At 40.7% G+C, this 26464-nt stretch overlaps 2 protein-coding genes across 3 annotated transcripts; both read left to right on the top strand.

The window, feature by feature from the left end:
* Window positions 1-375: 375 nt before the first annotated feature.
* On the top strand, window positions 376-14303 carry mdm2 (MDM2 proto-oncogene). Of its 2 annotated transcripts, XM_084910341.1 has the most exons (12): window positions 376-704; window positions 6399-6469; window positions 6559-6633; window positions 8637-8770; window positions 8869-8918; window positions 9255-9313; window positions 10279-10366; window positions 10465-10658; window positions 10738-10869; window positions 10960-11031; window positions 11117-11294; window positions 12044-14303. In XM_084910341.1, the coding sequence occupies exons 2-12, from the start codon at window positions 6416-6418 to the stop codon at window positions 12580-12582; spliced, it is 1575 nt and encodes a 524-aa protein (XP_084766467.1). In that variant the 5' UTR covers window positions 376-704; window positions 6399-6415; the 3' UTR covers window positions 12583-14303. The 2 variants fall into 2 exon arrangements, with proteins under 2 accessions (XP_084766467.1, XP_084766468.1); XM_084910342.1 differs by lacking the exons at window positions 376-704; window positions 6399-6469; window positions 6559-6633 and adding an exon at window positions 6681-7387.
* A 4789-nt stretch (window positions 14304-19092) lies between these two features.
* On the top strand, window positions 19093-24961 carry LOC146369488 (tetraspanin-8-like). The gene is made up of 9 exons (XM_084910481.1): window positions 19093-19310; window positions 19531-19602; window positions 19688-19804; window positions 19974-20048; window positions 20254-20349; window positions 20768-20878; window positions 20960-20995; window positions 21087-21170; window positions 24266-24961. The coding sequence occupies exons 1-9, from the start codon at window positions 19251-19253 to the stop codon at window positions 24386-24388; spliced, it is 774 nt and encodes a 257-aa protein (XP_084766607.1). The 5' UTR covers window positions 19093-19250; the 3' UTR covers window positions 24389-24961.
* The last annotated feature ends 1503 nt before the right edge of the window (window positions 24962-26464 follow it).

The raw sequence follows: 26464 nt of genomic DNA, 5'->3' as shown, positions 1-26464 counted from the left end.
TATGACTTGATTGTAACATGAATACTTTTACAGCCTCCACTTCACCCCACACTTCCCACAGCTCTGGGTCATGTCAAAGAAATTTCTTTAAAAATGGAAAGCATGATCATATGTATAATTTTGAGGTAAAATCATTTCATATAAACATTAGCAATTTACCGATCATATTTTAACATGTCCTGCTAATGTAGACTGGCCTTTATTTTGAAATTAATCATTTATTCTTGTATTTTTTTTATTTATTTATTTTAACAGAAACAGGAATTTTATGGCCCAAACTGCTCAGATTGGATGAATTTAATGGTTTTATTGTCGTATCAGTGTGTTTGGCGATTTGAATTGAGAAAGTGTCGGCTTCCTAGCCACTAGGGGCGCCATCTGACTAAGTCACAGTCTTTGAGTGGCGAGCGTTGTAAACACTAAGTAGAAGTGGCTCAACTGTCCGGGAAACTGTTGGATTAACGTCGTTGTTGGATATTATTTCATCACAAGTGAATTAGAAATGTGCGTAAATAACAGCTAAACTTTTCTGTGCCAGATTTTAGCGCTCTTAACTGCAGCAGAAGTCCGCGTTAGCAAGTTGTTAGCATATTGTGGCTAGCAGGCCGCGGAGCCTCGGGGTTTCCTGATCAAGTTGACACGCGTTGAGAAGTAGCGCCGTGGACGCTGCTTTCTAGCAACTCAAGTCCGTCTGCTCAATCCTGGTAAGATAAAAAGATCACTCTAAAATAACCCTTTGTGCTTTAACACTAATGCTTTTGGTGGGTTTCTAGTCTCTGCGTTTTTTTAATTACTGTTTAAAGGATATGTAAAACGTATATTTAAAGCTTCAGCGTTAGCCGTCAATACCGCAGGGAAAATTGGATTTAACTGTTCAGATTGAGACGTTTTTACATCTGATTTATGGTAATGTGTTACTAGATTTTGTTTTTGCTTCATGCATAAAGTTATAAGTAGATGTGTGTTTTTATCCACTGTTAGCAGCCAGCAACTGAGCTCTTTAGTACCTCGTTCTGCAGACAAAACAATAATCGGCCTTTAATTTTAGCTCCTGAAGTCTGCGGTCAGTTTGAAGTATCTGCTCATTAATTTTCCTCCGATGAGTGTGAGATAATACAGTTAGAGGTGATGAAAGGTTCCGGCCGGGCTCTCTCAGATCTGTGTGTGTAAGACACAAACTCAGACAGAGGAGAGTGAGCGGGACATGTCCGGGCAAACCTTCCTGCCTTTCTGAGTTGTCACGGTTTAGCAGCTGACTCACAGCCGGTCAGCTGTTTGCGGGGAAAAATTACACACTTGAGGGCAAAAAGCAAAGCCAAACAAGTACAAAGTGTACTGGCTTCACCTTGGCAGCTCTTTTAGGATCCTTAAAAAACAAGAAGTTTATTTGTATGTAATATCAGTTTTGGATACTAGTGATGTGCTCATAAAAACAGAAGACATGGGGAAGTGGTGCACACAGGAACAGCAATAAGATTACTCAGGCTGAAGTAGTAAAAGTAGCACTGTAAGATAATTAGTTTAAGCATTTTGTGTATGTTCACAGTTCAATGCAGATAAAGTTAATAATAATAATCCTTCATAATATACGGTTGAACATGTTTATTTGCCTCACATTGTTGCATTAATTAGATTATCATAGTTGTGTTAACAATTTGTGTTAAATTTTATTACATGCAGTTTAATTTCTGGGTCTGAAACGGCGAGCAAAGCTTTCTTCATAATGTAGTTTTATTCCAGGTGGAAGACTGTGAGGTACAGAGGTTACAGCCACAGCAATGTGTAGACAATGTGAAACAAAATCAATAGATTAGTAATTTAATAGGGAAACGGTGACCACATGCTGTTAGTAAAACAAAAACACCTCAGAAGTTAAATCATTACAAGAAATAAGAGGGTTAATAAAAGATACATAGTTCAGTAAAAAAGCATAAAACAATCATCTTTATTTATCTCTGGATTTATTCAACTTAGAAAAAAAGAAAAAACCCGAACAACCAAAGCCAAAAACAATACAATTGTTTTCATTTTTGATGTGATGGATTTTGTGCTTTTAATGAAATTATGTTGACTTGCTTTAAGATGGCTGAGAATATCTCGTATTCTCAGCAGTTTCTGGTCTGTTTGCTGCTTTAAATCAGAATATACTCTAAGCTGCAGAGAAGCAAAACAAAAGCAACAAAGTTGTTTTTTTTTACTATTAAAACATATGTTATAATCTGATTGTTTTTGTTGTTGTTTATTTGTAATAATTGTCAGTGTTTTCTGAAGTTAAACATCAGTGAGGGTTTTTCCAACACAGAGGAACCCCCCCCCCACTTTTGTTTATCCAGCGATCTGAAAATGAACGTATGCAGACAGACAGCATTAAGCCAATCCTAAAGCTCAATTTTGAGCCTGGTTGGAGGTTTTATTTACCCAAGATTAATGGAGATTTTGATCAGATATTTAGCAGTAACCGTCAGATGCTTTTTTTTTTTTTTTTTTTTGTCAAATGAGTTGGGTGCCATCCCCAAAGAGCAAACCTGAACCTGGGAATACCACATAGTTTGGCCCATACAAATATTTATATGTCATGTATGTTTTGTTTTTGTTTGCTGATTATTCCTGCAAAAACAAAAAGGAAATCTTTATTAGAAAAATGTGAACTTTAAACTTATGTCCCTGGTGAGCTGGTAAATCAACAGATAAACTTATGGCTGTTTTTTGTTGAGCGTGACTTGGAGTGCTGCTGTCATGTCTGGCGACCCCGGTGTACTGTGGACAGGTTGGCCTTCTCCATCTCTGAGCCGCTGCCATTTGTAGTTTACACCTCTGAACTGTGTGGGTGCACTTTAAAATAAAGTCCTGCACCTCTGTGGAAACAGAGCTGTCTGTTTTTGCTTTGTTTTTTTATTTTTACAGTTTCCAGCAAAGTTTCACAGGCGGTGCTTTCCAGGGTTGTTGGAAAATTTAAAATCCATTATGTTACATTATTTAACAGAAGTCTGTGCATTTCAAAAAGCTACATTTAGTAAAAAACAGAAGTGTGAAACTGACACTGAAACAAAGAAAAAACATTTAAAAAATATATTTTTTAATGTATAATAAAAAAATAAACAAGGAAAAAAAGAACTGAAAACAGAAAATTAAACAAAAAAAGAAATAGAATAGAAGAACTCTTATTTATGACTTATTTTAATATATTGTCTTTTAGGTCTAATTTTGTGTTTTTGACTTGAGACCAGAAAGAAAAGGTATATGTAAAAAACACTTTTGGTTGGAATAAATAATAAATTGGAGAATTAAGTATTGCGCTGATCTTCCCGGTTTCCTGTGCTCAGATCAAGCAGGTGTTGCGCCCCTGATTTGGTCCTGGTTATCTGGCTAAGACTAGTCCTGGTTAGTGAGATAACCAGCACTGTGGTTAGTGTGGTTATGTAACTTTGATAGGATGAGTCAATGCAGACTAGCCCTGGCTTGTCTACAGAAGCTCTATGATTGAATCAGCTGTTCCAGTCCTACGAGTACAGCTGAGTCAGGGCATGATAGGCCCCAGTCAGACTAGGCCAGGCCTTTAAACTGGTCTAGTCCTGACATGTCTGAGCAGGTCTATAAGAGGCTGCAGCTCTGCCCTGCTCCACTCTCTCTGCACTTTATCTGCCTTTATTTGCACAAGATGAGCTGCTAAAACTGATTTATTTCCCCTGCATATACTGGTAAGGACTTCATTTTATTCCTTAAATACTGGAAAACATTTTAGACTTTTAACAGCTGATTAATTAAGCATTAACCTGGTGCTAATGCAAAAAGATTGGATGGTAATTGAGTTGATCTGTCTGTCAGGTGTCGTGTCAGGACTACACGTCTGTGTTGTTAAAAACAAGCAAAGATTCAGTAACTTTTTAAGCAAAACTGACACAAAGTTAGTACAAGCTTCTTTGAATGTTTTCTGTAAATATGTGTTTTATATCTGTAAGTAAATTCTGTTAAAGTCTGACAGTGTGATGTTTTTTACATTTTCTTGCTTTATTTGCCTGTTGAAAAATGTTGAAAAGTGACATTCTGCTCTGAATGAAAATTTGTGATGCACCGGTTATGAAATCCTGGCTCGGTATCAGTGTGGCTGGGAGCCTGTGCACATATTTGTGGTTATTTATATTCCGGTTGTACATCACAGAAACAAAGAGATCTTCCATAAGTTTGATTTTAGAGCTTTTCATCTTAACACCATGTCAGGTCACAACTGATCAGATACTGTAAATATGAGCAACTTACATCAGTAAATGTCCTGTTAATTACAGTCACAGGTAATATCTGCACTGATACCTGTGCTCCTGAGTTTACAGTTGAACTCAGTATTTAGATCAGATTATTGCTCAAAGAGGTTTCTGCCCTCCACAAAAATAAAAATCACCAGGCTTTAGGGCTGTTCGATATAACGATATGAAAACATCTATCGTTTCATGTTACGCTATTGTTTGTTTTGTGGTGTCGCTAAACAAGCTGTTTACGGCTAAGGCTGCCACAAACGATTATTTTGATAGTCGACTAGTCACCGATTATTTTTGCGATTAGTCGACTAATCAGATCATGCATCCATTGGACGTACAGCGTACAGCTCATTGCACCAGCAGCATCTGGTCTTATATAACTATCATTAGCTTACAGCTTTAAGTGTTTAAGGTCTGTGCTAACTAAAAATAAAGACAAGATGATAGTTTATTAAATTTTAATGAAATTTGCAGATTTTTTCGGTGAAGTTTAATAAACTCCTTGCTATCTAAAATATAACAGGACACCGGAGTATATTCTCGAGCATCTCACACTTCTGATAATCAGTTGTCTGCTTGATGTTTATTCAGCTGTGTAAAAACTATAACTTTAATCTCAGCCAAACCGATTTACTCAGGAACAAATAAAATACAAAAAAAAAGCCAAACAATGACATTTTTAAGTTATCTAAGTGACTTACATATGTTTAACCTGAGTAGCGAAAGACGGTGGTGGGTTTGAAAACGATTTGCCAGGAGTCCGGTGTTCTCGTGGGCTCTAGTGAGCCTTGAACCCCGGCTAGCTATCGCGCTAGCTTTTGAAAATATGTGGTGTCTTGATAAACTGAGCAGATATTTGAGGTTTACACAGCTACATTCTCGCCTGAAAATATGTTAAACGTTTATTTTGTGACCCAGAAAGAATAATAAGAGTAATATTAAAACTAACTAGCTGCCGCCATTGTTGGAAACTGAGCTGGGACACTGAGCTATGAATTCTGGGACACAGCTTCTTCTTCGGGGTTTAACGGCAGCTGGCATTTTTTGTTTATCAAATAGGGAAATACACAAACCTCGGTCAGGTAGGGTGCCTCAGACTTTCAGGTGAAGATGCACTGATCCATTCCTAGTATACAAGTTCCTTGACTGCAGGTGTTTTCAGTACAGAATGCAAATCCTGTACCAGTCTTGAATGAATAAGCTGAATTTTGTAAATGCACAAATGATTATTTTTTGCTTTGCTGCATCACAGAGTAATAAATCTAATAATCAGAGGACAGATTTCAATAGATTGGCTACATTGATCTGCTTTTTTCATTACCGATATCTGATTCAAGTATCAGCTCGACACGTGAGTGGTTTCTTCAGTTAAATGATCCACAGTTGGAGGCTCAGCAGCCCTCGTCCAGGGCCGAGGTTTTTCCTCCAGATGTGTTTTTGTGTAAGCAAAATAAAAACACAGAAAAGGAACCGGCTGCTCTCAGTCAACACCAGGCGGTCGGCATGCTCTGTATATTTTAGATATTTTATTTTATTGTTTACTCTATTTAATTTGTAAAATATGTACACACACACACACACACACACACACAGACATACATATTTAGTATACACATTCAGTAATATGCATACACTCTTATATTATATTATATTTATTCATATAATTCTCAGATTTAGCCATTCTTATATTTTGCTTGTTCTTATGTTATTGTACTTTTGCACACCTCTGTTGCTTGTGAAGCTCGCACACAAGAATTTCACTCACATGTACTGTACCAGTGTACCTGCACATGTGATGTGACAATAAAAGTGATTTGATTTGATTTGCTTTAAACAAACCTGCATCATCTTAAAAGGTTAAATTAACTTTTTAAACCAGGCAGATTAAACGCAGATGAAGAAGATGATAATATTTACACAGTAAACCCGGGATTATACTTTCTGTATCCGGGTTTATATTGCGGTGCCGCAGATGTAGGGGGAGGAATTTGAAGAAATATAACTAATGCTAATGATGAATGCCTAATCTGTCTTACGCTGTGAAAAAGATTAACTTTAGGAGCACTTTTTCCAAATCTATCCTGTTTTAAAAATCCTGTACTGGTTTATGTAATCTGTCATAATCTGCTGTGTGTTGGCGTGCAGGGACAATCAGCTTCACCATGTCAGCCGACAGTGATACCAACACCTGGACCACGGAGGACGACAACAAACTGGTGAGGGCGGCAAGTTCCCGACTTCTCCATGTGCTCGTAACTCTTCACTGACTGTGTGACTTAACGTTTTTCTCCCTGTGTGCGTTCAGGTGAGACCAAAGGTAGAGTTCTGCTCTTTGCTGCAGCACGCTGGAGCCACTAAAGATGTTTTCACCATGAAGGAGGTACAGCATTTCCATTTACTGCTCCACCGGGAGCTTTGAGACGGTCTTTCTGTCGGCTTTGATGTGTGAGGGGTGTCGTCAGGTGGTGTTAGGACTGTTACCAGACCTGCATTAACAGACAGAAATGAATGAATGAACCCAGAACTTCCTTTACTACCACTGCCCCCTCCTGCCTAAAACACCTGCCTCATACTGCATTTGCACACTTTATGATGAAACATCGCCACCTTGTGGTGAAGTTTGTAGTCATACGTTGCAGATACTGATGCAGTGCGTGATTAAATATGCTTTTTCTGTCCAAAAATCTGCTATCACAGCAGCCAAAACATTAGACACAGCTGTAATAAAATCGGCTGAATAAAGTAAAATGCAGGATGAGCTCAGCAAAGTAAAAATTATAAAATGTGATATATATTGTCTCTGGTGGTGTTACGATTACATATTTAAAAATCGTTATCAGAAACGCGCATGTCATCTTATTCGGCCAAGTTTGTGCACACTTACAAGATGTTTGAGTCCAGTTCACTTTGCTCTTTGACATGCAAAAAAAGAAAAATGTTTTTAAAAAAAAGGCAGGATGTAACGAAAGACAGAATAAAAAAGCGAGTTGCAGAAAGTCTTAAGAAACTTTACAAACTATAAGTGCAAAACTATTTTAAGTGTTTGATTGTTCTTTTTGCTTTCGTACAGCTAAACAGGAAGCAATTTGCTCATCGCGCGTCAATAGCGGATGTTCCAGGCTCTGGTTGCCTAGGTAACCCCTTTATTGTATTTACTACACTGAACTGCGCTCTTATTCGCTTCAGTTGCTTCTTTAGAAAAGTCCGAAGGCTAGCGTGGGAACCGCCCACCCCGAGTTGCCGGAGGTGATTTCGCACGCTGTCGTTGCTGTTATTGACATTTGTGGTACTCGGTTGACACGTCACTGCTGGTTGCCCCTGAAAGTTTCAGACTCTCTGCCGTTATTGCTGATATCGTGATTGTGAAGCTTCTCTTTTCCATGGGTACACTGGTGTGATCGAGCTGCGTGGTAGCTGGAAATTACTGGTCACTGCAAAGATCTATTACCAATGCAGGAAAAAATTGTGTTTTGGCCTTTTAATGAAGACGGCGTGAAAAAAGGAGAACTTTGAGACTCACCTCAGCTCTCCTTTAGTTCATCCTCATGATTTTTCCAGGATTCCCTATTCGACTCCTTCTCCCTCTCAGTCTCATGTCAGCAGTGTTTCCCACATATAGACACTTTTTAATTTCTGGACAGTCCCCCTGCCCGTGGTCTTTTATTTTGAAGGTTAAATCCTTGTCATTTGCATCTCACTCTTATGCCAGTCTTCAGTGTCATTTTGATTTTCTCTTTTGCAGTTCACAAACCTTAGCTCCACCATCGTGGAATCCAAATGGGGGCAGTGGTCTTCGTTGTGTTAAGCTCTATAAACAGACCCTGCGGTTGTATTATTTGTTTGCACCGTTATTTATTTATACATTGTTTTGTTTTCTTTGTGAGCTCATCATCTGTGACTTGGATTTCTGTTTTTCTCATTTGTTGCTGCAGCTTAGATGTTGAGAAGAAAACGCCCACTAACAAAAGCTACAAGCAGCCCATATTATTAGGATTTTTCCTGCATATTAACGATTTTTGGTGCGTTTGAAAAGGAAATAAAATTTGTTTTGGAAAATACTTTACTAATAAATTCCATGTTTGCTCATCAAAAGCCCCAAAACCAACAGGAACATGCAGAGTTTCCAGTTTTGAGGCAAGATAAACGCTGTAATTATGTGTGATCAACAAAGAACAACTGAACAGTGTTTTCTGGATGTAGAGAAAAGAGAACAAACTCAGCTTATCCTTTTTCAGAGTGCATAACTTCAGTTAATCTGACTGCAGTCTTGTAATGGTGGTAAAATTGCTGATGTTTAAAAACCACAATAACAAAACACCCAAACGTAATAATTAGCCTGTGCATCCTACAATCATCCCACGATGTATCTCTGTGTTTTTGCAGGTAATGTTCTACCTGGGTCAGTACATCATCCAGAAGCAGCTGTACGACCAGAAGCAGCAACACATCGTCCACTGCGCCCAGGATGCTCTGGGCCGTGTGCTGGGAGTCGACAGCTTCTCCGTGAAAGAGCCGCGGTGAGTGAGTGGTAGAGGATGAAGCTTTTGGTCCTTCAGACTCACTAAAAGGAAAAAAAACCCCTCTAAATAAAATATGTGATGTTTTCCTGTTTCAGGGTTCTGTTTGCAATGATCACCAAGAACCTGGTGGCTGTCAGGAGTCCAGGTAGGAATCACATTTTGCACACGAGGCGCATTATTAAATACAGCTACACCTTTGTGGTCCGAAAATATCCAGTCTTACATCCCCTGAAGTACCCATGGGTGGAAAGCCAAGGGGCTAAAATTGATCTGTTTTGGTTCTGTATAAACACCAATTGACTCCAAATGAACTTGTTTTTCTGACTTTTGGGGAAGAAATGTCAGACCTCCACCTGCTTTTTCCTTCTGGAGGATAAAGGCATACTTTATATTAAAATATTACTAAATATTGAGGGTGTGTGTGTTTGTGTATATATAGATGATATCCTGCTGGTCTGACTCTGACAAACACTCTCTTTAGAATCAACAACAAGTCTGAGTGAGCCGCACAGCAGCAGCCAGACAGACAGAAGGACGGAGGTAAGACGCACACCATGTTTGGATTCTCTACGTCTATTGTGTTTTTGCCAGATAAACCTTCGATAATTCTAGCCCGGGTTTGTTCCTTCACATTTACCCAGCTTCCTTTCCCTCGTTGCTGATCGCTTTTTAAGTGCTGTGAGTGCAGCATTTAAGAAGTTTAGAATAAACTCGAAGTAAAGTTTCACCTTGTGCTATTCACACAAGGCTATTTTGGACCATTTTACAAGCTCCAACCTCTGAACCATTCCAGCTTACGAGAGAATTACTTCCAGGTGCACTCAACTCCAGTTATGAGTCCACCTAAGAAGCAAAAACACTGCTGCAGTCTTCACTGAGGAATATATTTACCGACACTTTCACTGACTTCCTTCTGAATTACAGACAGAAACATTCTACTCTTACTGAGCACTCAAACCGCTATTATAGTGAATTCCTGATTGAGTTGGAAACTCAGATTTCTCAGCAAAGCAGTCCCAGTAACCCCAGCTTAACAATCCAAGAGGGCGGCGGTGAACGTAAAGAGCAGGCAAACTGTAAAACTTTGAATTTGTGCCGCTGCTTTTTGTGGCTAAATAATCCAAACGTACACTTTAACCACGAACGAGCTGCAGCCGAATTTTTAAAGACAAAAAAAACCACCAAAAATCAACAAACAAAGTGTTTTGCTGTATTCCTAGTTAACTCAATTGTGGCATTAGAACACAAGTCACATTATCCTAGTAACACACATACTCAGACACATCTGGCTGCACACCAGGAGGCTCCAGTCTTTCCTTCTTGCCTTTGTGTGACTTTTTTGTTTTGTGTTTGGGAGAAATTGAACCTTCTGGGGATGATGATCATAAACAAATCTAATGTGTATGATCTAATTTAAAAGTCACATGGAGTTTGGTGATTATTCTATGGCCCAACAAGAGTTTAAAAGTTTGAAAATCAGCTCAAAAACGTGTTTGTGCTTTCAGGCAGCAGAAACAGAAGGTCGCTCTTCATCACCTGACAGGAGGAGGAGAAGGAGGAGGAGAAGGTGGAGCTGCAGGAGCAATGAGCCAGGTGAGTTTCTCCTCAAGAGGTACCAGCACTAACTCCACCACCATTTCATTCAAGGTGTTTAACTGTTTAACCAAACTCCGCCCACCTTTTGTCTGCAGGTCCCTCACACAGTGTAGACGACGGGGATGTTGAAGAAGACTCAGAGGAGGAGGAGGAAGAGGGAGGCACGAAAAGGAGACGGTCTGACAGCTACTCGCTGACGTTCGACGACAGCCTGTCCTGGTGTGTGATTGGAGGACTTGGGAGCGGGCGAGAAAGACACAGCAGCCAATCATCTGACTCGCACAGCACAGTGAGCATGACGCACAATCAGTGGTTTATTGAGCCTGTGTTGATGTATCATGTGTAATGTGGACTCTGTGCGTGTTTAGTCTGGGAGGTCAGAGGTCACGGATGCAGCGTCAGACTCTGACAGCGACAACTTCAGTGTTGAATTTGAAGTCGAGTCCATAGATTCAGATGATTACAATGAAGATGATGCTTCTCTCTCTGCTGATGATCAGGTAAGAACCACTTAATAGACCGAGCTGGCCATTAAACATCTACCTTAGCTCGACACCGTTACTAATAGCCATCTTGTCTGTGTGCTGCAGGTATATGAGGTCACAATCTTCGAAGCAGATGACGACGACTCCTTTGATGAAGACACAGAGATTACTGAAGCTGTGAGTTGCTGCGCAAACACACAGATGACACAAAGGCACACACTTACGCAAGTTGTTCAGGTGTAATGGAGTGTTTTCCTCTCAGGATTACTGGCGCTGTGCGAAATGCGATGAGTTGAACCCTCCTCTGCCCAGAAACTGCCTCCGCTGCTGGGATCTGCGCCAGGATTGGCTACCTGATGTGTCCGTCAACTGTGCCTCCTCCAGCCCTAAAGCCCTGCCCACAAAGCCGACCAACCTATCAGCTGCCAAAGAACCTCCAGGTAAATCTTATCATGACTACAGAAACCAAAGTAGTTTGTTTTCAGGGTAATGCTGTCAAAGAGGTGCAAACGAAAGAAGGGGGACACAGACGTTTCAAAAAAACAAAAACAAAAAAAAAGCACAGAGCCGGTGTTTTCAAATAACAAAGGGAAATCTCCAGTGAATCAAAGACGAGTGTAAAGGTTAGAAAACCCTCAGGATATCTTCAGTCTATAAAACCAGGTCAGATGTCCCTGTGTGCCAATGTCAACACACCTGTGCAGAATTACACATCACTCAGATTATTTCATATTAGTCAGACACAGCCTACCTAAAACCACTGGTGATGATTGTCTACATCAGAATACTGAATCGACAATTTAGAAAACCAATCATTAGGCAGAGAGGAAAAAGAGACAAGCTGCTGCTGTACACCTCATCTCAGATCTATGTAGCTGATACTCAATTTTTGGTGCACATCCCTATTTGCAGACACTTTCTAATGAATAGCCAATCACAAAATGAATGTAGAAATCATTTTCAAGTCTCTTATTATTATTATAATTAGTAGTAGTAGTATTAGTAATCGAATAATTTAATTAAAAACGCTCCAGAAGAGCACAGAGATGTTCAGTTCAGGTGAGAACCTGCAGGTGCTGACCGGCTCACTTTTTCCTCAAGTGGCCACTTGAGGAACTGCAGCTTGCTGTCAGTTTTATCTTCGGTGACAGATAATCTGCTAATCGATTGATTGATTTGTGTCCTGCAGGTTCTGACATGGAGGAGAACGGAGTCGACGTTCCAGATGGGAAAAGATTAAAAACTACTTCTCCTCTGCACTCGCAGTGTGCGTCCGACTCCACCTGCTCCTCCGCTGCTGCTGACTCCGCCTCCTCCGCACCAAACTCCCAGGATCTCCTCTCATGCTCCCAGCCTTCCTCCTCCTATTCACAGGAGAAGCTCTGGACTCCCGAATCCCAGCCCTCCTCTTCCTCACACTCATCCTCCATTGATTCTCAGGAGCTTCTCCCACCTTCCCCAACTCCAGCTGCAGCTCCAGCTGCTCCTCCTACCATGCAAGTCCCCGATATGGAGCGCAGCGTTTCGGCGGAGTGGCGTCTGCCGGACTCGTGCCTGGACCCCTGCCTCATCTGTCAGTCGCGACCAAAGAATGGCTGCATCGTGCACGGACGGACCGGACACCTTATGTCCTGCTACGTCTGCGCCAGGAAGCTGAAGAAGAGGAACAAACTGTGCCCAGTCTGCAGGCTGCCCATCCAGTCTGTCATCCTCACCTACCTCAGCTGAGACCACGCCCTTGCCCCCACACACCGCCCATTCATGTGAGCATTCACAGCTGGTGTTCTCACATGTGGACTTCCACAAACTTCAGAATAACTGCAGATTTACTTTGACTAAATCCCAAATAAAATAAACTTTCAGTTCTCGGGCACATGCGGGCACTTTCTTCAAAACTAGAAGATTTTCTTGAAAAAGTTAATAATTCTGCTATTTGAACTGTTTCTCTGTCCTTGAACCTCTGGAATGAGCCCGTCAAGGGTCTGTCGGGTAACGCCAAGCTTCCCATTGCCTCGTGTTTCTTTTTTCTTTTCTTCTTCTTTCTTTTTAAATGGTTGGTGTCATTTCTTATGTTTTGCTTTCTGTATTTTGGTGCAGCTTACATAAACACTCATCTTCACTGGCCAATCTCAGGTCCACGCCCTCTAGGGCTCCACCATCATTATGAAAGTCCTACAAACAGAAGCCCCCAGAATTTCATATGAACAGCAGTGGAAAAAGACCAGAATATTAGATCTGAGATTTTTCTTTTTCCTGCTGCATTTGAAAGACTTTTTATTTAAAAATATTTTAGAAGCTCACAAAATTAACTAAATCTATAAATATCGGTGAATATTAAGAAACACAGCTATGACTTTATTCTCAAAACACCTGTGTGTGGTGTTAAAGACATACCACCTTAAACCAAGGCTGAGTTCTACCTTAATGTAATACCATTTCGCACCACAAGATGGTGCATGAGTAAATGTAAACTTTATTTAATGGTAGCATATATTGAAAAATGGAAGTAATGCTAAAATGAACGAAGAAACTGCTGGTGGTGAAAACTAAATTCGGCAGAGGCTATTTCTGAAAAGTTTTAGAAATTTTCTTCACTAAATATAATAAATCTTTAATCAGAAAACAGATGGAGGTGGAGCTCAAATGTGAGAAGTTGTAACTTGTTGAATGTTTTTGTGTCACCTTGAAATTTGATGGAAACATCTCCACAGCTAGCTTTCAGACATTTTGTGGATCTTTGAGGTTTTTTAAGCCGACATTGTAAAAAACAGGAGATTTTTGTTGTCAGTTATTTTGAGGCTTAAACCACATTTAGTGTTCTGGTGTGGACAGGTGTGGCGCTCTGTGGCAAAGAGAGATATTTTTAGAATGTGTTAATTATATTTTGTATGATGCAAACTTTAGAAGCATCGGCTGTGTCTTGTAACCGGCACTTGATCCTGAATCATTTCTGCGCCAGCTCTCCGTCGCCTCCGCCAAGCTCGCTCGCTCCTGGATCGCCTCGTTCTGCATCTCAGCTTCTCCCTTGAGATGAGTTCACCTTAACCGGATTAAAAACCCAAAGGGCTCTGACGCTGCATGGTGCACGACGCCGCCGACACCTGAAAGTGTCCGGGGGTGCTAACATCGAGCAGTGCTTTATTTTAGCGGCATTTAATTTCTGACCCTTTTTTCGGAAGTGTCATTGAAAGGAACCCAAATTCATTTTCATGCGTATATTTAACTACTGGAAATTTCTTTGACATGTTTTCAGGTTTTTCTGGAAATTTCTTTGAAAGTTGTTTAATTATTGAGAAATTATTGCCGTTAAAATGGAGTGTTGAACATCTTTGATATTTATTTATTTAAAATACTCAAGTTTATTTAAGAAATGTTTCTGAAAGCTTTTTATGGATAATAAGATAAATTTAATGTTTCCTGTGAAACTAAATAAAGTTTAACTTCTCTAACCACGGGTCTGTCATTTATTTTTATTTTTTTGAAAGTATTTTTATTGAAAAAAGAAAACAACAGTACTTGCAGTTACCGAAATACAATCAACCTTTCTTCATTTTCCTAAGTAAATAAACTTATATATATGAAAAAAAAAAAAAAACAACGCCCCCCCCCGTCCCACACAGATCAACACAACCATCAAACATATTAAAGGAATATAACAGTACATTTAAGTACATTTAAACAGGCAATACCTCTAGACTAGCAAAATAAGAGATAAAGGGTTGCCACTTGTGAAAAAATTTGGCTGTGCAACCTCTCAACGTATATTTAATTTTTTCAAGTTTTTAAAAAAACATGACATCTTTAAGCCACCGGGAAATAGTAGGATACTTAACAGACTTCCAATGCAACAATATTAGACGTCTCGCTAAAAGGGATGTGAAGGCTATAATATCCTTTTGTGTGGAATCAAGTGTAAGTGAGCGAACAGGAATCCCAAATACAGCAATCAGAGGACAAGGATGAAGAGTTACCCCAAGAACAGTTGACATAATAGCAAAATACCCTGTCCAGAAACCTTGTAGCTCAGGACACAGAAAAAACGTGGCTAAGGTGACAAGGAGAACCATGGCATTTATCACATTTATTTTCCACTTCTGGATACAATTCAGAAAGTCTAGACTTAGAGAAATGCACCCTGTGTATGACCTTAAATTGAATAAGTCCAAGACGAGCACAGGAGGTGGAAGATCGTACCCTCGCTATAGCCTGTTCCCAAGACTCCTCATGTATTCGAATTCCTAGTTCTCCTTCCCATGTACACTTAAGCTTAACATTAGAGTGGTTACTAAAAGACAGAATAGCATCATAGAGTTTCGAAATGGTTCCTCTGTGATGAGGAATAAATGATAATGTAGTTTCCCACTGCTGTTCTGGAGGTAAAGAGGGGAAATTTGGGAAACACTTGGCAACAAAATTTCGAATTTGAAAATAGCGAAACAAATGGGTAATAGGGAGATTATAACGAGAAGACAAGTCGGGAAAACTATCGAAAACACCATCCACATATAAATGTTTGAACTGTTTTATACCCTTGTCACACCACACTGAGAATGTCGAGTCCAAAAGTGAAGGGGGAAACAAATGGTTGTCGCTTAGAGGACCCGAGGAAGACGGCATTACAAAATTAAAGTGACGTCTAAACTGAAACCAGATTTTGAGTGTGTTAAGAACCACCTGATTATCAGTGTACAGAGAGGGTTTTACGGGTAAAGAGGAATAGAGCAAAGCCGGTAAAGAAGAGCCCTTACATGATGATAGCTCCAATTTACACCACGAGGAACCAGAAGATTTTAGCCAGTAGCAAAGTTTATGGATGTGAGCGGCCCAGTAGTAGGCTAAAAAATTAGGTAATGCAAGTCCTCCACTAAATCTGCATCGCTGCAGCAAAGTTTTAGAGACCCTAGGTGGCTTCCCTCCCCAAATGAAAGAACCAATAATCTTGTCCAGTGAAACAAAAAAATGTTTCGGCAAAAATAAGGGAATTGACTGAAATAAAAATAAAAATTTTGGTAAGATGTTCATTTTAACAACATTAATCTTACCGATTAAAGAAAGGGGGAGATTACCCCATCTTTGAATATCAGATGTGATCCTTGATATAAGAGGAGACAAATTTGCTGATTTAAGGCCAGCTAGAGAGCGAGTAGGGTCTGTCATTTATTTACATTACAAACACATATTTTAAGTTTGGAAATACAATTCCCATAATGCTTCTGGAAACAATCTTCACACCTTTCCTTTTGTATGGGGTGAGAAATATAACAGTGTCCTAAGTATTGGTAATTACCACAAGGTAAAGCACGTGAATTTTTGTTATTAAGGCTACGTCCACACTAATGCTTTTTCGTTTGAAAACGCATCGTTTCTCTCCGTTTTGGCCTACCGTCCACACTGTAGTGATGTGTCAGTCGCGAACAAAACGGCTTATAGAGCTGGGTCTTTGACGTGAACGACGCGAGCCGGCACCTCATCGCGAGCCGTGGGTTTGTTTTTTTCTTTTTCTTTCTCTCACCCTCTCTCTCTCGCACTTTTTTCCCGCTTCACTCCACATGCGAGCCTTGTGCTTTACGCTGGGATGAGGTGGGAGGGGCGGTAGTTACACTCAGTAGCACAGGAACAGAGCCGGAGGGAAAGAGAGAGAAAGAGAGCCAGGGACAACAACGTTACATTAGAAAGGTATAGTAATCATCCACAACTATTTTCAGTTGCAGATGATAAAGGATTCAGAAAGTTTATTCATGCAGGTCCATATGACAGAGAATATGCATCTTCTTTTTGTTTTCATATTTTAATTTATATTTAATTGTGTTGTGGTTTGCAGTGTTTTGTGTTGTTTCACTTTAAATTTGTTTAAAAGGAAAAAGCTGAAAATTTAAATAGTTAAAAGTTGAAATGGGTTTGAATGAAATTGGTTTTTGTATTATAAGATTTATTTATTACATTTTATGTGGAGTGAATAAATAAAAGTCTATTTATGGTGGCCCCTAGAGACAAAGCACGTACAAACTTCAAAACACGTACAAACCCTGAAGCACGTAAAAACTCCGAAGCACGTACAAAAGACAACAGAAGTGCTCCAGGATGCTGGGCGCAGTGTTGAGCTTTTGTTACCTAGTGGCGACACAAGCCAGCAAGTACCAATGACCGGATTTGGTGTGTGGTAGTAACAGGTAAATGAACTTTTTTTTTAAATTATTTGAATATGTATGAGTGTTTGTGTATAAATACACAAACAATACACATATGCTTTCAATTGTGTAATTTAAGTGATCTAGGTAGCTCTGTTTTGGAAGTTCAGTTAACGCTAGAAATGTGTTTTGGAGTTTGTACGTGCTTTGTCTCAAGGGGCCACTGCATATATTTATATATAAACATATATAAATAAAACCACTTTTTTTACATTAGTAATTCCTTTTGTGCATGATTTTATATTATTGTTAATAATAAATTAATTAAAGCAACAAAACAATCTGAAGAGCCGGTTCGGACCCGAAAGAGCCAGTTCGGAGCTGAAAGAGCCGACTCTTTTTAATGAGTCGAGCCGAAAGAGTCGGTTCTCTAAACAGTGCCGGAAATCCCATCAATACCACACTGGGACGTCATTTTCAAAACGCTCTCGAAAACGCATACATTTGAAGAATTATGCGCAGTGTGGGCAGCGAAAACAGACTTTTGAAAACGATGACGCACGTTAGTCATGTGATGCAGTCATGTGACTAATTGAACAAAGAGAGCGGAGGGCATTATACAGCAGTTGTTTTTTTTGCTCTCAATTTTGACAGCCCTGATAAAGGTTAATATCAGTCTGTACATGCTCCAGATAGCTTTTCTTCAAATTCTTTAATTCTCACTCGCTTTGCCAACTTTGTAGTTTTGTGTTACTCGCAGCAACAACTGCACTTCATTGTTAGTCCATTTAAAAAACTCGGTGCTTTTCCTCGAAATTTTGCCGCGACGTTTCAAAGAGCCGGAAAGTAAATAAACGGCATACAGAAAGGAGGCAGGCCGAATCAGCTTGCGTTTCACGCATGCGCAGTACTGGAACGTAAGAGTTTTCGGTCGTTTCAACGTGGACACACAACTCTGTGAAAACGACTGAAAACGCCAGTGTGGACGCGGAGCATTTTCAGACGAAAAATCTATCCGGGCTAGTGTGGACGTAGCAGTTTACAGTTATTTTCTAACGTCTTTACAGTTACTGCTCTTACACAACTGCGTGTTGTACGAATTCTCCCCCATCTCCTCTTCATAATATTTCATGTCACAAATGCTGTGTATTTGCCTTACCTCCGACTATTTATTGTTTTCTTGTTGAATATCATTGTCTGTGTGTTACTGACTGTCACTGTAAAGAATGAGGAGAAGGACAGCACGTCCACTGTCCCACTGAAGTTGGGACCTCTTAAACAGAATGCAACAAAGCTACTTCAGTCTGCCGAACATCAACCTGTATCCACGCTTCAGGAACGGAAGGATAAATATGTAGAAGAAGCGTCAGACCTCCAGACATTAGAAGGTGAGGTGGAAGAAGGCCAAAGCTTCATACTAACTTTTGATGAGCCTGAGCAGGGACAGTGTGATCTGCTGTCACACCATCCCTGCTCAGAGGATAAACCTCTGGAACGTGAGACCACACAGGCTGGCAGATCCCTAGCTGATCCATAATTATATTTGGGTGTCGCCACTTTAACTCTGCTCAGGATCCTCATCTATGTCCTCCTTTGAGCTTCCATGTGCTTGCTTCCAATATCTGACCTTCTTCCACCTCATCCCCTGACAGCAGAGTATGACTCCATTTCCAAATGCTGTAAAATGCTCTCTTCCTCGCTCAGCCCTCTGTCATGTTAGTGCCACGGATGACCCAGGTTTAGGTGAGTGTCAGGTGTTGCAAAAAGCTCGACTATGAGATGTTAAAAATTCTGATTTAATGTTCAGACGTGTCTTTGTTTCATTCCGTTGTTTCAGGTTGTGAAACTTCTGAAGTTAAAAGACATTTGAACCAGAAAATAGTGTAATAAACGCCCTGATGTCTGTTTTTTAATCATTATACTTAAATAACCTAAAAAAAATTGTCAATAAGCTGGCTTACAGTAAGCAACCTCTCCTGTTGAATGACAAATTTTTCCACCGCCCTTTATTCCGAACCCAGTGATCTCCACTAGGTTTCCTGGAAAAACAAAGAGGAAGTTCTTAAATATGATTCCTGTATTCTCTATCCATTCCTTGGAAGTTTCCGTATCCAACATATCCATGACGCCTCTCTGTGTGAGACATCCTGAAACCCTTAAAAGCAGCTCACTCTGCTGCTCTCCTCTCACTTCACTTCGCTGCAGTCAGAGCTCGTCTGGACTTTGGGAACAGTACTGTTATTCTGACTGCATTTTCCAGCCGCAAAAATGGCTCAGATCAACATCTGCCTCAAACGCATCTTCATCGTCTTCAACATATTCTTCATGGTGAGTAAAACAGAAATAACCACATTTGCCTCCTTTTTTACATGTAAATGAAACCGAAGCTTAGAAGAGTAAAATAAACCGACATCAACTCAACATGTTTGTTCTTACTTTCAGAGTTTGTTGTTGTGCTCGTGCACATGTGTGGCTGTGCAGTCATTTCATGTCCTGGTTGTGTTTAAAGGATCCAGCAGCTCTAACCAGACTGTTTCTTTTTGTTCAGGTTGTTGGTGGAGTGGCCATCGTCCTCGCTCTGTGGTGCCAGTTCTTCATGAACATTCGAGGAGGATACAACGTGAGGACACATTCAAACATAAATGCAACACGTGGGGACAAACAGACAAAGCCCACTAACCTTTTCGTGACACTTCTGTCCACAGCTGGAGGGTCGTGCCACCAAACTCTTCATCCTCTTCATCGTGGGCTGCATCACCATAATGATCACCATGCTGGGAGCCTATGGAGCCCACAAGGAGAACAAAGTGGCCCTGATCACGGTGATTACATTTTCCACTCATTAAATTAAAGAAAAGAAATGATTCAATAAATCTTATGAAGCCATTTAGTTCAGAATGCTGTAAAAGTTATAATTCCATCACTCTGATTTCTACTAAGCCCCACAGATTAAAGATATTAGATTAAAAGTATCCCTGCATGTCTCTGCAGTCCCTGGTGTACACGGTCATTGGATGTTGGCTGATGTTAATAACTGGAATCCAAGCTGCCATCACACGTCCTCAGGTAAAGGCCAGGATGTGCTGCTGTGGAGTCGAATCATTTGACATGAAGACAGACTTATAAACCTTTTTTACATTATTATAATCCTCAGCACATATAAACTCTTTTTTTTTTTTTTTTTTTTACCATTACCTGAACCCTTAAGATGCTTTTTAAAAGTTGTACTATGTAAATCTAATCGATGTAAACATAATGTCTATGTTTGCAGCTCAGGGGCATCGGAGTGGAGACATTCAGCAAGTTTGTGCCTCTGGACAAATCCTCGACATACGTGAGGAACATGACCGAGGACATTCAGAAACAGGTAAGATATTGCCACCTGTTTTATTTTCCTGCATTTACATTTACTGTTTAACCAAAAACTACAGTCATGGAAAAAAGAAAGTATCCACTGTTTAAAAAATGCAATGTGGTCCTTAGTGGGTTTTATAATCACTTAAAAATAACCTCAGATGAGATGTCAAACGAGACATATTACACCGTGTGGTAAGTTAAATTGTATAAAAGTAAACTAAGTCCTTATTGTTTCAAATGCAGTTGATTAGTTAATCATTAATAAGTGTGAGCACCTCTATAAAAGCAGAAGCTTTGGCAGTTTGTTGGTCAGGTGTGAGTTAACACAATACCACAGTCACTGAGTGGACCATGAACTCCTCTGTGTTCCTCTGTCTTATCCTCCTGAAGATGAGTAACCCTCCTCTTTCTTCTCCTGCTGTTTGTAGTTTCACTGCTGTGGTCTGTTCAGCTACAAAAACTGGGAAAACATCCCCGACTCCTGTGTGTGCAGCCAGGAGGAGGAGAAGGAGGGCAAGTGTCAGACTGTCGAAAACAACGTGAGTATCGATGCACCTGCTCGCTTCACTGGTCACGGTGTGTCAAAGTTTGTAACGTCTTTATTTCTGTAACTTTTCCAGACTTTCATGCTGCAGAGAAAGTCCGTCTACACTACGGTGACCGACCCAGCACCATTTTGAAAAAGCTTAAATCATCTCTCAGTTTATATCAGAACCTGACAGTTTTCATTTTTCCTTCTATTTTCAGACCTGCTTTCCCACCATCATGGACGACATCCAGTTTCATTACAACATCATACTTGTGGTCAGCTTCACTCTGGCTATTCTAGCTGTGAGTATTAATCAAGGATTCAATAGTGTAAATGTCCACACTATAATTTACAATCTGCATTCTCTGCCAGGGCAGGTAGCAGCCTCGGCTGTCAATCAAATGCAGGGCTGATCATCAGAAAATGTGAACACCTCTATAAAAGCAGTTTACTGTTTTGGGACAATCAGGTGTGTTTAAACACAAGGAAACGATTTTACTAGGAGTGGATGGAAGTTCAAAAATCCCACAAACTACAGTCAAATTCTACAGACGCCTGTTAACAACTTAAATAATAAAGTTCATGACTTTACAATTTGAGAAAGACGATACTTTGGGACTAAAATGGAAATTTCTGGTCATAATGGAAAGCGTCACATTGGGAAAAAAAACACCTTATATTAACCATCAGCATGGTGGTGAAGGGGGTGGTGATTCAGGCACCTAACATTCAAAAAGTCCATATATAGTTCAGTTAAAAGGACTAGATGTTACAGTCCCTGCTAATGCATTGCTTTAGATGGAGAGACTCTTGAGGGATGGCTGTTATGAGGAAAGGCAGCCCAGAACTTTGCCAGCAGCACACGTCGTTGTGTGCCTCAACTTTCGGTCTTTTACCCAGGCTAATCTGCCATTTTCCTTCCTTGGTTAGGTTTAGGGGTTAGAGATCGATCTAGATTATCATTTTAAATTTGGGTCACATCATCAGTAGTGGACCTTGCATTCATCAGGTGTTTCGGCCATTATCACTAGACACCCTCATCCAAGGAGACCCTGCCAGGGTTGATCAGTCCCTGGAGTGTGTCACTGGTTTATGTTAAATTGTTATTTCTCTTCTTCTTTCTTCTGTTTAGTTTCCTACATTTTCTTTTTATCTATTCACTGCAACTGAGAAATAATACTTACCTCTTTAGCATTTATGGAGCCTAACTTCTTCAAAGGGATAGAAAAGGTGATAGAGAGAAGTAAGACAAAAGGGACAAGATAGGAGAGAACAGAGAGAAGAGCCTGAATGGGGGCGCCCAATCTGGCTTCCCACACCTCCCTGCCGGATCGGGCTGTACGCTCTACCTCCCCACTGCCTCCCAGAAAAGGGAAAAAGAGCAGAGAGGAGAAGAGCGGAATATTTCTTTTGGTTAGCTGACTGCCTTAGCTGCCCAAGTGATGTCAGCCCTTTTTAATCATAGCCAGTGACTGGTCCTCTCAGCAGTGTTAGCTAGATCTCTTATAGCCTGCCATTGCGCCTGTCCTCTGATCCCATTTTTTATAAGCAGTTTTGCTGTTGTACTGGTAACAAAGCCCCTGCACCTCACTTCCACCGGGCGCACCTTGATCTTCCAGCCTCTGTGCTCTGCCTCAGGTGCCAAGTTGGCATAGCGCAGTTTCTTACGCTCAAATGCTTCCTTAATTGCTTCCTCCTATCGTACCGTCAGCTCAATGACATACGCAAGTTTTCGGGAGTTAGACCAAAGGACGAGGTCTGGTCGCAAAGTAGTTGTTACGATCTCTGTGGGAAAAATTTGCCTCTGATCCAAGTCCACTTGCATCTGCCAATCCCTGGCGGCCTTCAGTGGGCCCAGGTCTGGGTTTGAGGGGCTTGTCCTCGGCTTGTCTCCTTCCCGGACAAATGTTGATGAAAACTGATGCTCCTCTTGGTTCATGAAAGGTTGAGCGTTAATGGATTTTCTTTTGCACTCAACTTTCTCGGCTAGACACCTGAGAACCTGGTTGTGTTTCCATGTGTATCTGCCCTGAGTAAGGCTAGTCCTACAACCAACCAAGATGTGCTTTAGTGTGGCTGGGACTATACACAGGGGGCAGGATGGGTCCTTTCCAAACCACAGCTGCAGATTTGTTGGGGAAGGTAGCACATCGTATGCCGCTCGGATGATGAAACTTAGTCTATTAGACTCCATGCCCCAGATTTCACTCCATGAGAGTTTCCTCTTTTCCACACTCTCCCAATTCATCCAGCGACCCTGTTTGGCCAGTGCCACGGCTCTGGCATGTCTGGCTGTTTCCTCCTGTCGTCGCACCTCCTCCACTACCATTTTCCAACGTTCGGTTACAGATGCCTGTTCCCACCGAGGTGTTACTGCACTAAGACCAAATCCTCCTCTACCCTGTTGGATGTGACTCACCACGTCACAATGCTGAAGAGCGGATTTCGCCTGTAGCACAGATGTGGCTGGGGTCCACTTACTCCCCGTTGCTAGGGTGGGAGTGCTGCCTCTCACTATGGGGTCCCGGGAGTCCGTGAGTGACATCTCAAGCCTCACTTTTGCACATTTAAACTCCTTAACCAGGCTCGGGATAGGCAATGACAGTATTCCGTCACTGTAGAGTCCAATGCTGCTGAGGCACTTGGGAAGTCCGAGCCACTTCTTAAAGTAGGATCTCACTAGCCTCTAGTCGATTGGCATGATTGAGTGAGACCTCGTACATTGTCAACAGCCACAGTAGTCTGGGTAATAACCCAAACTGGAAGCACCAGAGCTTCAGTTTTCCTGGGAGTGCAGTGTTGTTAATCCGCTGGAGGTCGTCAGCCAATTTAAGCCTTAGTTGTTCTAGTTGCCACGTATCGTTGAGGTCTGCATTATACCACCGTCCCAGGCTCATTATGGGTTTCTCTAAGACTGTTGGAATTGGTTCTCCACTGATATAGAATTGCTCGGCTGTCAGTTTTCCTTTTATGATGGAGATTCTGCGAGGTTTACTTGGCTTAAACTCCATTCTTGTCCATTCTATGTTTTCCTGGAGCTTCTGTAGCAATCGCCTAGTACATGGTTTTGTTGTTGTAATGGTCATGTCATCCATGTAGGCCCTAATGGGAGGAAGACGAAGGTCACTCTTGAGTCTTTCACCTCCCACTACCCACCCAATAATATTGTGGGTAAATATGTGCCAACAAAGTCTGAATTCTCCATGTTCAAAGTTAGAAAGGTATGGTATCTATTGCAGAACAAAAAATAAATTATTACTCAAATCTTCTTCAGTCAAAAAAAAAAAAATCTTCTGGGTAAACATGTAGCAGCTTAGTCACTAATATTGGTTCACTTTAAAAACAAAAACTTGAAGACAACCAGATGTTTAACTAAACTTCCTGTGTTCCCCTACAGCTACTTGGCATGATTCTGTCCTCCATTATGATCCACCAGCTGTATTACCCCAACAGACCCACCATCATGATCTCCATGATGCCACCAAAATACAAGGAGCTGCACAACGCCCCAGCATGTTAGTCAAAATACAATGGACTTCTTTTCTTTAGCTACCTCGGTGCACTGCATGTTGTTAGCCCTCAGTCATAAAAGGCTGATCGGGTATTATCCTAATGCTGCTGGGCGGGCAGACGGTGTGGACACTCAAGTTTGTGAATGCCATAACTCGAGAACGATAGTGGCGCAGGAACTTCTAAGTGATACCACAGGTGTATCTACTAAAAGTCCGTAAAATGATTCAAAAAGCAACGCCAAAAGTGACAGTGATGACATCACTACAATGTGATTGGTTACTTGGAATGTTAAACCAGGACTCAAATTAGTATTGCTGATCCAGGAACAATGTCAACATGACAATATCAGACCGTGCATTAATGTAACTGATTCTGTTGTCATGGTAACACTGGATAAAAGAACAGCCACATTCCCTTGTTACGTCACGTGGCGCTTGCTAGTAGCTCAGAGAATTTGAGGATTGCAGTTTGAAAACTGAGGGCTGTGCTAATGCAGCTGCTTGTAAAAATGTTTATAAAGGAAAATATTTCTGTATTTTATTTTATTATTTTTGGAGTCTTCTTTGTGTCATATTTAATCCTTCTGGTGCAAACTGTAAATGTAAATGTCTTACAGGATTAAAAGATAAGAAAAGAAAATCTGTGTTGGATTAAAATCTTGTTCTGTTTCACTGATGTTTGTTTAAAAAAGGAAGTTATTGTATTCTTAGTAATTGGTTAGTAGAGAAAGGTCACGGGCCACGGCAGCACTCAGTGAGAGAGAGGCATCCTCAATCTGTCTTGTTTTAATGGAAAAATTGGAATGTAACAATCTAAACCACTAACAATGTAAAAATGCTAACTTGTCTTGTGTGCAGCTCTCCTGGCAACTTTTGTGTTTACAGGGCACAAAGTGCTGGTCAGGGCATCCTAGTTGTGTGTATAGATAGTGCAGGTGGGCGGCAGTAATAACAGAAATTCAGTGTGAAATTACAAGTAGTGATGGGATTTCCGGCTCTTTTTAGAGAACCGGCTCTTTCGGTTCGGCTCACTAAAAAGAGCCGGCTCTTTCGGCTCTGAACCGGCTCTTCAGGTTGTTTTGTTGCTTTCATTTATTTATTATTAACAATAATATAAAATTATGCACAAAAGGAATTACTAATATATGCGGTGGCCCATAGAGACAAAACACGTACAAACTCCAAAACACATTTCTAGCATGAACTGAACTTCCAAAACAGAGCTACCTAGATCACTTAAATTACACAAATGAAAGCATATGTGTATTGTTTGTGTATTTATACACAAGCATTCATACACAGGGAGTGCAGAATTATTAGGCAAGTTGTATTTTTGAGGAATAATTTTATTATTGAACAACAACCATGTTCTCAATGAACCCAAAAAACTCATTAATATCAAAGCTGAATGTTTTTGGAAGTAGTTTTTAGTTTGTTTTTAGTTTTAGCTATTTTAGGGGGATATCTGTGTGTGCAGGTGACTATTACTGTGCATAATTATTAGGCAACTTAACAAAAAACAAATATATACCCATTCCAATTATTTATTTTTACCAGTGAAACCAATATAACATCTCCACATTCACAAATATACATTTCTGACATTCAAAAACAAAACAAAAACAAATCAGTGACCAATATAGCCACCTTTCTTTGCAAGGACACTCAAAAGCCTGCCATCCATGGATTCTGTCAGTGTTTTGATCTGTTCACCATCAACATTGCGTGCAGCAGCAACCACAGCCTCCCAGACACTGTTCAGAGAGGTGTACTGTTTTCCCTCCTTGTAAATCTCACATTTGATGATGGACCACAGGTTCTCAATGGGGTTCAGATCAGGTGAACAAGGAGGCCATGTCATTAGTTTTACTTCTTTTATACCCTTTCTTGCCAGCCACGCTGTGGAGTACTTGGACGCATGTGATGGAGCATTGTCCTGCATGAAAATCATGTTTTTCTTGAAGGATGCAGACTTCTTCCTGTACCACTGCTTGAAGAAGGTGTCTTCCAGAAACTGGCAGTAGGACTGGGAGTTGAGCTTGACTCCATCCTCAACCCGAAAAGGCCCCACAAGCTCATCTTTG

Source organism: Perissodus microlepis, chromosome 17, assembly GCF_051167445.1.
Source record: "Perissodus microlepis isolate ML-2025 ecotype Zambia chromosome 17, ASM5116744v1, whole genome shotgun sequence".
NCBI lineage: Eukaryota > Metazoa > Chordata > Actinopteri > Cichliformes > Cichlidae > Perissodus > Perissodus microlepis.
This window is presented reverse-complemented; position numbering and strand designations above follow the sequence as displayed.